Source organism: Clarias gariepinus, chromosome 16 (assembly GCF_024256425.1).
Source record: "Clarias gariepinus isolate MV-2021 ecotype Netherlands chromosome 16, CGAR_prim_01v2, whole genome shotgun sequence".
Lineage (NCBI taxonomy): Eukaryota > Metazoa > Chordata > Actinopteri > Siluriformes > Clariidae > Clarias > Clarias gariepinus.
The window spans coordinates 7,735,356-7,748,401 of record NC_071115.1 but is presented as its reverse complement, the minus strand read 5'-3'; the positions used below and the strand labels follow the sequence as shown (position 1 = coordinate 7,748,401).

The window sequence follows — 13,046 nt, the reverse complement described above, 5'->3', positions numbered from 1 at the left end:
CTGCGGTTTGTAGCACAGAAATGATCCGAATTATATTGTATTTCTATTTGACTTTTAGGTGTTGTGTGTTTGTGTGTGCGTATAGATTGAGCTCTGCAGTAGCAGAGCATCGTCGCTCGGTCCGGCCGTCCCGTCGTACTCAGAGCTCAAGGAATCCATTACGTGTTCTCGCAGCCAGAAACGACGTCACGCATGACCTCATGCAGGCCCATGGAGACCCCACAGCCATGGAAATCAATAAAGGTTAATTGCACGCGTGTAACCGCGGACCACCTTGCAAGCAAATACAACCGTTTAGACTTCCTTTACCTCTTAACGCTGTCTGTTTCCTAATTAGTGTAAAAGTTGACTTTGTCTTGCCTGTTCTCCGTCAGTTGAAAGGAACCACAGCTCCACTAACACGTCGTCCGCCAAGACTGTTCCAAACACTGTACCCTACAAAAACCTGATGCTAATCCTTGTGAAAGGTAACGTCTTATCCATCTTGGAGTATTTAGAGAAAGACTTATTTTACTTGTTACTTATAATGTCTTCATCTTTACATTTATTTTCCATACCAAATGTTTGTATTTAATGTCTAGAAACTTTTACCTTTATTTTTCTTATTTAAATATCGAAGTAATATTGACCTGACAAGAAATTGTTTAGAAACCATTGGTAATAATGATTTTGCTTTGTGTCAGGATGCAGACGAGTACAGGTACGCTTGATGGAGCCGGTAGCTCGCTCACTGAACAGCGGGGACTGCTTCCTGCTGGTCACTCCATCTCTGTGCTTCCTCTGGACAGGGCAGCTGTCTAACACCTGCGAGAGGGAGAAGGTACACACTGTAATGACTCTCAAATACAGAAGGTTAAATTATGACATCACAAAGTCTGTCTGCCATGATCCTGCCCATGTCTGGACGGGACATTTCTTACCAGATGCCAGTGCCAAAGCCCACATTCAAAACAAGTCATGGTAGAAAACATCTGCTTTAACGTTATGTCATCCTAAACAACACTTCATCTCTAAGCTTCTAAATTGCCTCTGAAACATTTGTCAAAAGACATAGGTATCTAATATTGGTTAATGGTATTTTTGCTGTCATATGTTGTGACTGATGTCCAGGTGGTTATTTGACTGCAAACGATGAATTTATCTTATTTGTAAAAATGTTTTTAATACCTTTTTTTGTTCTTTCCTCGCTGTTAATTTCTGTATGTTTTCACCTTCTTCTTTTATTGCAACTTCTGTTTTTACTTGTTTGCTCATTATTGTATATTTTTCCCTTCTCCTGTCTTTCCTGTTTCTTCTTTTTAAATTATGCCTCATAATTTGCTTCATTAAAACCCCCCAATTTTTTTTAAATGTCTGGTTACCCTTAACGTATCACTAATAGGCAAAATTTTTGTTCATATTGGCTGGTCATGCATTAGTAATTATATCATCAATTTGCGTTTTTGTCTAAGGCCTCCGCCATAGCCTCACTGGTCGTGTCCCAGCGGGATCTGGGTTGCCAGGCAACAGATGTCATTCACCTGGACGAGGGATTAAACACGGATGACCCGCAGGCTGCAGACTTTTGGAATCTTTTGGGAGGAAAAACCTCTTACAATGGTTAGAGACGCTCATAAATCATTTGAGCCTTCCAGCAATTGTTCCAGTTATGACGCATCGTGTTTGATTATGTGTGTGTGTTGTGTTTGCAGGCTGTTCCGATGACGATCAGCAGTATGAGACGGCGATCACAGAATCGAACTGTGTGTACAGGTTTCAGGGAGACAGACTCCTCCCACACGAGCAGGGCTGGGCCTCGATGCCACGCCTGTCTCTGCTGGACTCCTCCCAGGTGCTTGCTCAGACATGTATATCAAACACGATATCCAAGCAGTCACTCCGATGCGTTGCTGGATGACGACTGCCAGTATCTGATAGCAGACTGATCTGCAAACCACTTAGACTGTAGTGACATGGAGAAATAAGAAAATACACACTAGAAAACTCTAGCTCATTTGTGCACCTGGGCAGTAAAACAGTGGCTGAAATTGACTGGATTTCTGTCGGATTTCTGGATTTCTGTCATACACACAAGTATGAGGAAAGAATTGTCGCATGTGACTAATTTTCGCCCCAAGTTCCACTGCCAAATCCTACAAGGTTTCACGCGGGATTGAGATTTGCAGGTGTCACAGTATTTCATCATGCCTGTTGGACAAGTCACACACTGTACACACATTCAGTACCATAATTTCCATCTCTCAACCGATTTACATTCGTTATTATCAATAAATATGTCTCATTTTATTCCTCACTCTTTCTCTCTCTTGTTCTTTCTCTCGCTCCAGGGATGTTTTGATGATTCATATTCCCTAATGATTTCCTGCTTCATTTTGCTTTCCAGAGCCTGCTGTTTGACTTTGGCAGTGAGCTCTACTTGTGGCACGGGAAAGACGTGTCCCCCAGTGACAGGAAGCTGGCACTGCATTTGGCTCAGCAGGTGTGGAGTGGAGATTATGACTACACCAACTGCAGAATGAACCCCCTTGATCCTTTTGGGAACAACACCCAGATTCAGCGGTGTGTTTAATAAGCGAGCAGACAGCTAGAAATATCATATAATAAGTAGATTATATAATGAGACCCATTTCTGTGCCCGTGTCTGGCTTTAGAAAGGGCATGGGGCGGCCGGATTGGGCTCTGTTTGGCCGTGTGTTTGAGCAAAACGAGACCGTTCTCTTCAGGGTGAAGTTTGCGGATTGGTGTAAAAAGGTGGAGGATGCGACTCCTAATGGACAGGAACTCAAGCAGGTGAGCAGAGCAGCAATGTCCACTGCGTAATGAGATCTTAATCAAGTAATTACTTAGAGAAAGCATTAAATGAGGAATAAAGTACGTGGAATTACTCTTATAGGAAAACAACAGTAATAACGTCTCGTTCTGAAATACTTCATTCCTCTTATAAAACAGCAACTTGCCATTAACTTTTTTTTATGACACAAAGGTACATCAGAATTTTTATTGTGGATTAGATTTGACTATCACCTTCTCTAACTCAATCTCTTCAGTCTTCCTGTCTCGTGGACTGTCCACCTGACACGTGGTCATGTGATGCCAAAGCCCTGTTTGCTGGAAAGTGTGTATCAGGAGCAGAGCCCATCATTCTACATGGTGTGAATGTGCAGAGAGGGCGGGACTTGGTCACCCTTGGCGATGGCCTGCAGGCAAACCTCAGCACCGTTTCTGTAGAAAGTTGGCACACTGGCATGGGAGAAGATTGCCGAGTGGCTTCAGAGAGCATAGGGCAGTTACATGAGGACAGCACGTACGCTATACGCTGGACGTACCGCCTCAGTGCTACCGGTGAGTTTGTGCGATTATTATAGCGGGAAATTATAACAATACCCAACATGTTTAAATAAATGTTACAGAAAATATTTTGTAAAAGTATGTCACCCCCATATTATACTTTTTGCTCAAAAAAACAAAAAAAAACATTGTGTTTATTGTGTGTCCGGGAATAAATTTCTATTTATGTGTCTGTGTGGAAATGTCAAAAGGCATCTCTGAGGATCAAAGTTCAGACCAGGAAAGCTCTGCCCTTTTCATCTGGCAGGAACGGCACTCGCAGATTAACGACCCGGACCCGTCCCTGCCCTCATCCTTTGCGAAGGAGCCTCGGGTGAATGTAAAGAAAGGGGAGGAGCCACCATGTTTTCTGCAGCTTTTCCAAGGAGGGCTGGTCATTCACAAAGGACACAGCAAACACACAGGTCAGTATCTGTTCTTAAAACAGCACATTTAAAACCCATCTGCTGTATCATTGTACAGATCAATGTTCTATAGTATTCCTATCAACTATATAAATAGGAAATAAAACAAGATCAAGATTCAGGTTTGTTTATCCTGTGCACAAAATGTCAGTGACAGTCGTATGTTGTAATGAGGTTCATCTGTCCAGTATGGAAGTATACGTCCAAAGACTTACTGTACAAATATGATTTACAAATGAGCTAAATATAGTGACCCAACCTGTGGAAAAAACCCAGCTAAGGTCATTTTTTGGGATTGTAAAATGAGTTTATATAGAAAACAGTGAATCTCACAAAAAAAACGACTTTACCTGGGTTTTCACAGACTGGGTCACATATAAGTAATACGGTGTGTATATAAATATATATATATATATATATATATATATACTCAGCAAAAAAAGAAACGTCCCTTTTTTAGGACTGTGTATTTCAACAATAATGTTGTAAAAATTCAAATAACTTTACAGATCTTCATTGTAAAGTGTTTAAACAATGTTTTCCATGCATGTTCAATTAACCATAATCAATTAATTATCATGCACCTGTGGAATGGTCGTTAAGACCTTAACAGCTTATAGAAAGTAGGCATTTAAAGGTCACAGTTCTAAAAACGCAGGACACTAAAGAGACTTGTCTACCGACTGTGAAAAACACCCAAAGAAAGATGCCCAGGGTCCCTGCTCATCTGCGTGAACGTGCATTAGGCATGCTGCAGGGAGGCATGAGGACTGCTGATGTGGCTAGGGCGATAAATCCGCACTGTGAGACGCCTAAGACGGCGCTACAGGGAGACAGGAAGGACAGCTGATCATCCTCGCAGTGGAAGACCACGTGTAACAACACCTGCACAGGATCGGTACATCCGAATATCACACCTGCGTGACAGGTACAGGATGGCCACAACAACCGCCCGAGTCACACCAGGAACACACAATCCCTCCATCAGTGCTCAGACTGTCCGCAATAGGCAGTCCATGAGGAGGAGATGCACTGCAGTACTTCAAGCAGCTGGTGGCCACACCAGATACTGACTGGTACTTTTGATTTTGAGCCTCCCTTCATTCGTTTACTGAAAGTGAAAACAGTTGAAAGTCAGAGGACGTTTCTTTTTTGCTGAGTTTATATATGTATGTATTGTAAGTACTGTCTCATTTGTGTGCAAAGCGGTGAGTAAGTGAAGTGCAGGTCCTAGTTGTGAACACTGGAATATGTGCGGTCACAGGTTGTGAACAAGTGTGCAACAAGTTAGTAAAGTAAAAGTGGCAGCGTGCAGATTAAAAGCAGTAACTCTACACATTTGGAACAGTCCAAAGTAGCACAGAAACATTAAGTTCCAAAAAAAGTTATAAAATAGATGTAGCAGTATGTGTGGTAACATAAATTTAACTACAGTATGAACACTTTTACAATATATTGTACTGGGGCTTAGGGTGACTTAATAATACTGACTCAGGCCAGGACTGGAGCACACTTTACCCAAAGATTGACCCAAAGAAAGCTCTATATCGTGCCTGGGCACTGATCAACATACCATACTCAAGTCCACTTTAAAAGATGATCTTGAGCATGGTACAGCGTACTCGGGCACGGCTCGAATCAAATATGAAAGCCTCGCCATCAATGCCATCTGTCTCCTCAGAAATATGTGTGTTGCACATGCTGATGTCATTCTCTGACCTACAGCCATAGCTGATAAATTAGAAAGGCATGCAAGAAGGTTGCTGTCATGTTTTTTTCCGAATTATCATATAATATAGGTTTACTTACTGGTTAGCGTGTTTTTAAAAATTAAATTTGGTTTTGAAATACGAGCCTGCTTCCAGAACAAATTATGCTCATAATCCAAGGTCCCACTGTATATATTTGGCAGATGTAAAGCATACATGTCTATGTTTTTTGTGTTAGTCCATTTTTGTTTTAATTTTATTATTATTAGAACAGCCCAAGGAGCAACATGTTTGTGCACTTTCTAAAGATTTCAGTTCTGTTTTTGAATAAAGGGTTGGAAATTAATGCTTTTCTTTTTTTTTTGTCGTTCATCCGATTAATCAAAATAATAATCAACAGATTAATCGATTATTAAAATAACGTATTAGAACAAGCAGAGAACTGTTATTTGTATTACAGCCAATATTATTGTCAGAGCTGCTATTCTGTTCTCTTGTGTGTTTGTCAGGTGACTGGCGTCTCTTTTGCGTGAGGGGTGCAGTGCCTTCAGAGGCCAATCTGTTGGAGGTGGAGTGCTGTACCTCCAGCCTGCGCTCGCGTGGTTCTGTGCTTCTGATAAACATCCAGCAGGCGGCACTCTACCTGTGGCACGGCTGCAAGGCCCACGCCAGTGCACGTCAAGTCGCCAAACATGCCGTCCAGCAGCTCATACACACGTAAGACACATCATGCCTTGGACTAATAAAAAATAAATAAATGTGTGAGGAGCTCAAAAAAAAAAAAAAGACTATGTTTACATTTACATTTAGGCATTTGGCAGATGCTCTTATCCAGAGCGACTTACAAAAATTGCTTTGAAGTTTACATCACTGGATGGATACTTACACTAGATTACTAGGTTACTAGGTTACTATCCAAGTGCCATCGGTCAAACACAACTGGAAATAGGGTTTTTTGGAGGGGGGGATTACTCCAAGTATTGAAAATACAGATGTGTCTTGAGTCGTCATTTAAAGACTGTCAAAGACTGCCGTACGGACATCTAGAGGAAGTCTGGATGAATGTCGTCCTCGATCTCTAAGAGATGGTGGGACGAGTCGAGCAGTACTGGAGGGAACGTGGTGCAGTGCGTAGTGTGATTAGAGCAGAGGTGGGTTAGGGTTAGGGCTAGGTTTTTTTTTCTTTACACTTTAATGAATCAAGTAGCTAAAATGCAAACCAGCTAAGTTATAAAAAAATAGCTTTATTGGACATTGTAATCATTTTAATGTGACTAGTTTTTAATGTGATGGATGTGTACTAGACGTCCTCCTGAGATGGGATTGAGCAACAGCACTCCGAACGTTCAGGAAGTAGAGGAAGGGGCGGAGCCTGCGGAGTTCTGGAATGCTATTGGGCCACAGGACAGGAAAGCTTATGACTGCATGTTGCAAGGTGATGCTCTAAAGTATCTTAAAATAAGCCATGGATAGAAGAACAGTGGTTCGTTTAATTTTTTTTAATTACGATTAATGAATTTAAGTGCTCTTGTGTTTTTTAAAGATCCGGGCAAGTACAATTTTACCCCCCGCCTCTTTTACCTGAGTGCCCAATCAGGAATGTTCAAAGGGGAGGAGTTGTTATGCGCATCCCGCGCGACTGGGGTCGTCACGGCGATGCCTTTTATTCAGGACTTCTTATACTCCGTGCCACAGCCAGGTCAGTGTGATGTGCAAAATGCATATTTCTAAAAAGCATGGACAGAGAGACATATAAAAGCAGAAAAATAGAGAGAGTGATAGGAAGTAAAAGAAAGACAGAAACAATGGAACAGAGACTCAGGCAGGCCGAGAGAGAGAAAAAGAGAGACTCCAAGAAAAACAGACACTTACATTACTAGAAAGACAGAGACTGAAGAATATGAGATAGACATACAGATGAAAGGGAAATGGACATCAAGTGAAAGACAAGATAGATAGATACAGAGCTTTAAAGAAAGTCAGACAGAGACTCATAAATAGACAAAGAAAAAGATAAAGAGACTGCGAGAGAGAGAGTGAGAGACATGGATATTACGAAAGAGACAGAAATTGTCAAATAGAGAGACTCACAGATAGAGAGAAACAGATTGAAATCGAGAGAGACAGATTGAAATCATATATAACATGTATGCAAGAGACAGATAGATAGAGGTGGAATCTGTGAAGTTGACAGTGATTTGCGCTCGCCTCTGCAGCTCTGTTCCTGCTGGATAACTCACTGGAAGTTTATCTGTGGCAGAGCAGCTCGGCCCAGCACTCGCAGCACCCCCACTGGGACACGGAGAGGAAATGTGCCATGGAGACGGCACTTCAGTACTGCAGGGGTTAGTGGAAAGAAGAATAGAAATGAGTTTGATGATGTTTATGATAACGACAGTGCCAGATTTTTGTTTAATGGTGTGTGTGTGTGTGTGTGTGTGTGTGTGTGTGTGTGTGTGTGTGTGTGTGTGTGATGCAGAGAGAAACCCCAGACGACCTCCCATGGCTTATTATCTCAAAGAAGGAGCTGAGCCTCTTACCTTCACTAATGTTTTCCCATCCTGGGAGGGACGCGTAACACAGGTTAGTGGGACAACATCATCATCATTATGATCGTCTAAAATGGGACATGGAACACAGCATGGGAATTAACTTACGCCCATCACCTAAATCTATCTTTTTTTCTGTACTAATCTATGCATTAACTGTTGGTTTTTATTTACTTTTATTAAATCTTATTTTACTAAATTCATTGTTGCATACCAATTTCCATCTTATTTATGAATTTCTCTGTAAACATTGCTCTGCTCTTTACAGCCTATTTCGCATAAACATGTCCTTGAAAAGCCACACTTAAGTTTTTTTCATCAGATTGAGTCTATCTTTCAAACGCTAAACGCAAACCCAATTAAACTCTCGAGCGCGCTGAAGCATACATGCATAGGGAGCTTGTGATTTAATGCACCAGAGGAACTTAAAAATGATCTCTAACGCCCAATAATTAGCTAACATTAGATAAGCTCGCTAATGTCACCGTCGATTGTGTTCGTTTAATTAAGGAAGCTGAGCGCACGTAAATATAATTAACTGTGCAGCTCGATGTCTTAGCACTTTTCAGGCGTGCCGTTATAGGAAAATAATCAATGAGAGGGCGAAGTGATACGGCGAAGAACGAAACGGAGGTTAGGTTAGAACCCTGATGTTGATTCTTTACCTAAAACAGCATGTTGTTGTTAATACCACAGCATTTTCCTTAGTGAGTACAGTTTAATTAAATAATGGCATTTAATAAAAATCTATATTAAAAACATAAAGTTTTACCACGTGCTGACACCGGAGACTCCATCCACACTGTAATCAGTAAACGTTTTTTACATGTGTTTTACATTTTGCGTGTGTGTATGTGCTCCTGTAGGTGTCCTCAGTGCAGAAGAAGTTAACCTTAGTGCAAGATGCATTGGCTCTCCTCAACAGGACTCAGTTCTCTGTGCAGGATCTTTTAAAGAGACCTTTACCAGACGGCGTGAACCCTCGACAACTCGAGACCTATCTATCTGATCAGGACTTCCAGGTCAGTCATTAATCCTGCACATGTATTTGTTAGAGGTTACTCATTTAAATGAATCTGAATTAAATCTTCAAAAATGCAATTTGCATAAACAGTCCAACCTCGGATTGCGAGTAACGCGGTTTGCGAGTGTTCTGCAAGACGAGCAAAGATTTTTTGTATAAATTTTGGCTTGAAAAACTACCAAGTATCATGTATCACGCATGCACTTCTTGTTTTGTGTTTATAAGCGTGTGTGTCCAGCGCGCGTGTACTGTTTCTTATAACGCACGTTTGTGAGCGTTTGTGAGGCCAAGGAAGTACTCATTAGAAGTAGGGCTGCAACAACTAATCGATAAAATCGATAATTATCAATAATGAAATTCGTTGTCAACGAATGCCGTTATCGATTAGTTGGGCTGCTCACGTCACTGAGGCGCGCGACCACAAGATGCACAAATACACACAGATACACAGCCGCTCGCGCAATAGATGTTACAGGAGCGTCTGCAGGAAAAAGCGCGCGCCCCGAGTCTTCCAAGGTTTGATAGCAGTTCACATTAAACGCCTCTAAGAAGACGGTAACCTGCACGCTATTCAAGCCCGAGCTTTTATGGCATGTCATGCACGAACATTTAAACAGAAAACGTGTTGGTGTTACGGATGGCGAAACGTCAGCAGGTTCAGTAAAAACAGTATCTCTCTATCGTGTAAAAGTTTGCTAACTTCGGCACAGTCACGCTATATCTGTTCACGTGCTACTCGCTAGCATCACATTGCGCAATCACCTCATGAGCAATAGTGATTAGTTAAATGGCGCTATTTTAGATTAGTTTAAATTACACGGTGTGAATAACAGTAGAATATTACATTTAGTGATTGTTGTGCTTTTTAGCAAATGCAAATACCAGTATATTTGTGACTATTAGCTTTTTGCATTTCTACAGTTTTTTTAAAGTCCACTACAAAGTTAACTTGTAATTAACTGTGGTTTTACTTATGCATACATCATTTTATTATACAAAATTACATTATTTTAGCTGTTTATATCTTATTAACTGAATATATTAGTGTATTTTTTAAACTATATATATATATATCTACTATATATTATATACTACATTTTATTTAAGGTTTAAAATGTCAAAATTAAAGATTAGTAAACTTTATATGTGGCTTTTGCATTTTTAAAAGTTTCTTTTTATACATAAATAATACCCTGATTTATGTTTTTTAAATAGTTATAAGCAAAATATCAAATTAAAGAAGCGGTTAGGTTTTATCCGATTAATCGAAAACATAATCGCCCAACTTATCGATTATCAAAATAATCGTTAGTTGCAGCCCTAATTAGAAGTTTAAAAAACGATTTTCTTACTCAACCTGTCGTTGTGTGCACGCGCGTAATTAGACATCGTGGCGGTTCACACACACACTCTCTGTCTCGCCTTTAGTGTGTGTGTGTGAAGCACCCCCTCTCTGCTTCTCACACACACACACACACACACACACACACACACTCTCTCTGCTCTACACAGAAACACTGCTCTGTCGTGATTCTTTTCAAAGGTAAAGTGCAGATTCATTTGTTTGTTCGTTTTACTTTACAGCAGTGATTCTGTTGGTACTGTATGCACTCACACGAGTGTCATTAGCGATGTTCCTTGATAATTTTTTGACAAAACAGTCTTTCCATTAATGTCTGTGTGTGTGTGTGTGTGTGTAAAATTCAAATAAGAGAGGAGAAAGGTTTACTGTGTAAGATGAGAAGGGGAGAGTCTCTTACTTTAGCTTTACACACAAACACAGCGCCTGCGCGCATAAACAGAAACACTTATCTGTCTGGATTTATTTTTTATTTAAAGGTAAAGTGGAGGTTAATTTGTTTTTATTTTTACTTTATATTTTGTATTAATTATTTTGATGTATTTATTTTTTGGGGCTGTGGAACGAATAATTTGAGTTCCCATTATTTCTTATAAGAAAATTACATTTGATTTACAAGTGTTTTTTAATACGAGCCAGCTACTGAAATGAATTATTCTCCTAATCCAAGGTTCCACAAGGTATCCAAAGTACATAAAAATATGTGATTCGTAATGACTGATGGTAAGTGTGTAGGCGTATCTGTAGTGTTTGTTTTATCTATGATTTTATTAGATTATGAGTTTGAATCCTGACAATGCCATATCCATGTGTGGCCAGGATTTCAAGAAAGGATACAGTAATTGACCATGACCATGTCTCCTGTCAATTACGGTGGGACCATCGTGGGGATCTATGAGCTCATAAATGCACAGTAGTGGTGTGGTTGTTAGCTCTGTCGCCTTGCACCTCCAGGGTCCAGGTTCGATTCCCAGCCAGACTCGATTCCCGTCTCTGTGTGCCTGGAGTTTGCATGTTCTCCCCGTGCTTAGTGGGTTCCCTGTGTACTCCGATTTTATCCCACAGTCCAGACATGCAGATTAGGCGAGGTTGCAGCTAATTGGCGTTCTCAAATTGCCAGTAGTGTGGGAGTGTGAGTATGTGTGTGTGTCCTGAGATGGATTGGCACCCTGTCCAGGGTGTATTCCACCTTGTGCCCTAAGTCTCCTGGGATAGGCTTCAGGTCCATCCAATGAGTAAGATATAGAGGAAATGTGGTTTGAACACACAAAAAAATTTAATAAATAAAATACAATAAAAAAGCGACTGTTAAAGCTTAAAAACTCCTTGTTTGTGCTGCTGAACTGAAGGTACCAAATTTTGACTCGTAACTCCTATAGTAATGTTTAAAGAAGAACAAGTGATAAAATATGCAGATTTAAGAATGGTCATGTATTGATTGATTTTCATTTCATGTTCAAATTAAATTTGTGGGGTTTTTTTACATTATCTAGCATTATCTGTGTTTAGCAATTAATTAATCAGTTAGAATTTCTATTCTACGAGTTCAACACGCTCATGCCTCCAGTTCTCTCTTCATTGAGAAAGGTCCAAAAATTCCTAAAACATATAAGCAACTTAGACATGGACATGAGCATTACTTTTGAATGTAAAAAAATTATTAATAATTTATATAATAATCATGGTTACTTCCATGTGATGTGAATGCAGAATTAGGGTTTACGAGATGAAGCAGAATGTCTTTGTTTGCAGGTGGTTTTAGGAATGAAAAGGAAAGACTACAACTCTTTGCCAGAGCTGCAGCAGTTAAACCTGAAAAAGAGCAAAGGCCTGTACTGAAGCGGTGTTTAAAAGACTACTGACCCTGAAGCAGAACTACTGGAGCAGTTTAGATTTCTATGTTGTTAAAAGGAAGACTTTTTGTAGTCCATGTTTATGAAATAGTCCTATTTTCTTGTAATGTCTCCCCCCTTTCCATGTACAGTTTAAAAACTAATTACTGTGTAAGTGTGTGTGTGTGTGTGTGTGTGTGTATGTTTGTATCTTGAGTGTGGTCACTTTAGTGCCTTACAGAAATTCATCCATTGATTTTAGCCAAACATTCAGATATTTAGAGATGACTGCCTGCCTTACTCAATCATCAGTTTTTAATTTGCTCTCTTACCAGCCAAAGCTTTTCAATTTTCTTTCGTCGTTATTCCCTTACTTCATTTTACCATATTACAGTATCTCATGTCTATCACTAACCCTTTTTTTCAGGCATAGGGAAAAAGTTGTTTTACTGACCTGAAATTATAAATCTGGTTCTTTTATCAGCTGTAAGAACACAAATAAACTGGAATGAAATGTTTTTTTCTGTCTCTGAAACTTTAATTTTACTGTACATTCTAAATTAGATGTGGAAGAAAACAGTAAATTGAAAAAAAAAAAATGGAAAGGCTGCAGAGAAACTAAAAGACAGTGAGTATACAGTACAGTGTAAAAGTCCTGAGCCATCACTCTTTCTTCATATTAAATTCAATTAAATGATGTCGATTAAATTAAAGAAATCTGTGACAGCAATCTCATTTCCTCCCTCATCTCTTCCAACCTCTTACCATTCAGCATCACCAGTATTCTGGTGTGGCCTGATTCATAGGTCACTGTGCAGTT

At 40.0% G+C, this 13,046-nt stretch overlaps 1 protein-coding gene across 4 annotated transcripts in view; it reads left to right on the top strand.

The window, feature by feature from the left end:
• svilc (supervillin c) overlaps positions 1 to 12,744 on the top strand; it is a 39,774-nt gene extending 27,030 nt beyond the window's left edge. For all 4 annotated transcript variants that reach the window (XM_053514012.1, XM_053514011.1, XM_053514010.1 and 1 more), the window contains 16 exons: positions 86 to 243; positions 375 to 467; positions 684 to 820; positions 1,452 to 1,599; positions 1,692 to 1,831; positions 2,384 to 2,559; positions 2,652 to 2,790; positions 3,048 to 3,342; positions 3,540 to 3,752; positions 5,971 to 6,178; positions 6,766 to 6,896; positions 7,005 to 7,160; positions 7,678 to 7,806; positions 7,941 to 8,044; positions 8,877 to 9,032; positions 12,147 to 12,744. In XM_053514012.1, the coding sequence (XP_053369987.1) occupies positions 86 to 243; positions 375 to 467; positions 684 to 820; positions 1,452 to 1,599; positions 1,692 to 1,831; positions 2,384 to 2,559; positions 2,652 to 2,790; positions 3,048 to 3,342; positions 3,540 to 3,752; positions 5,971 to 6,178; positions 6,766 to 6,896; positions 7,005 to 7,160; positions 7,678 to 7,806; positions 7,941 to 8,044; positions 8,877 to 9,032; positions 12,147 to 12,233 (2,470 nt within the window). In that variant the 3' untranslated portion in view covers positions 12,234 to 12,744. The remainder of the gene's footprint in view (positions 1 to 85; positions 244 to 374; positions 468 to 683; positions 821 to 1,451; positions 1,600 to 1,691; positions 1,832 to 2,383; positions 2,560 to 2,651; positions 2,791 to 3,047; positions 3,343 to 3,539; positions 3,753 to 5,970; positions 6,179 to 6,765; positions 6,897 to 7,004; positions 7,161 to 7,677; positions 7,807 to 7,940; positions 8,045 to 8,876; positions 9,033 to 12,146) is intronic.
• The last annotated feature ends 302 nt before the right edge of the window (positions 12,745 to 13,046 follow it).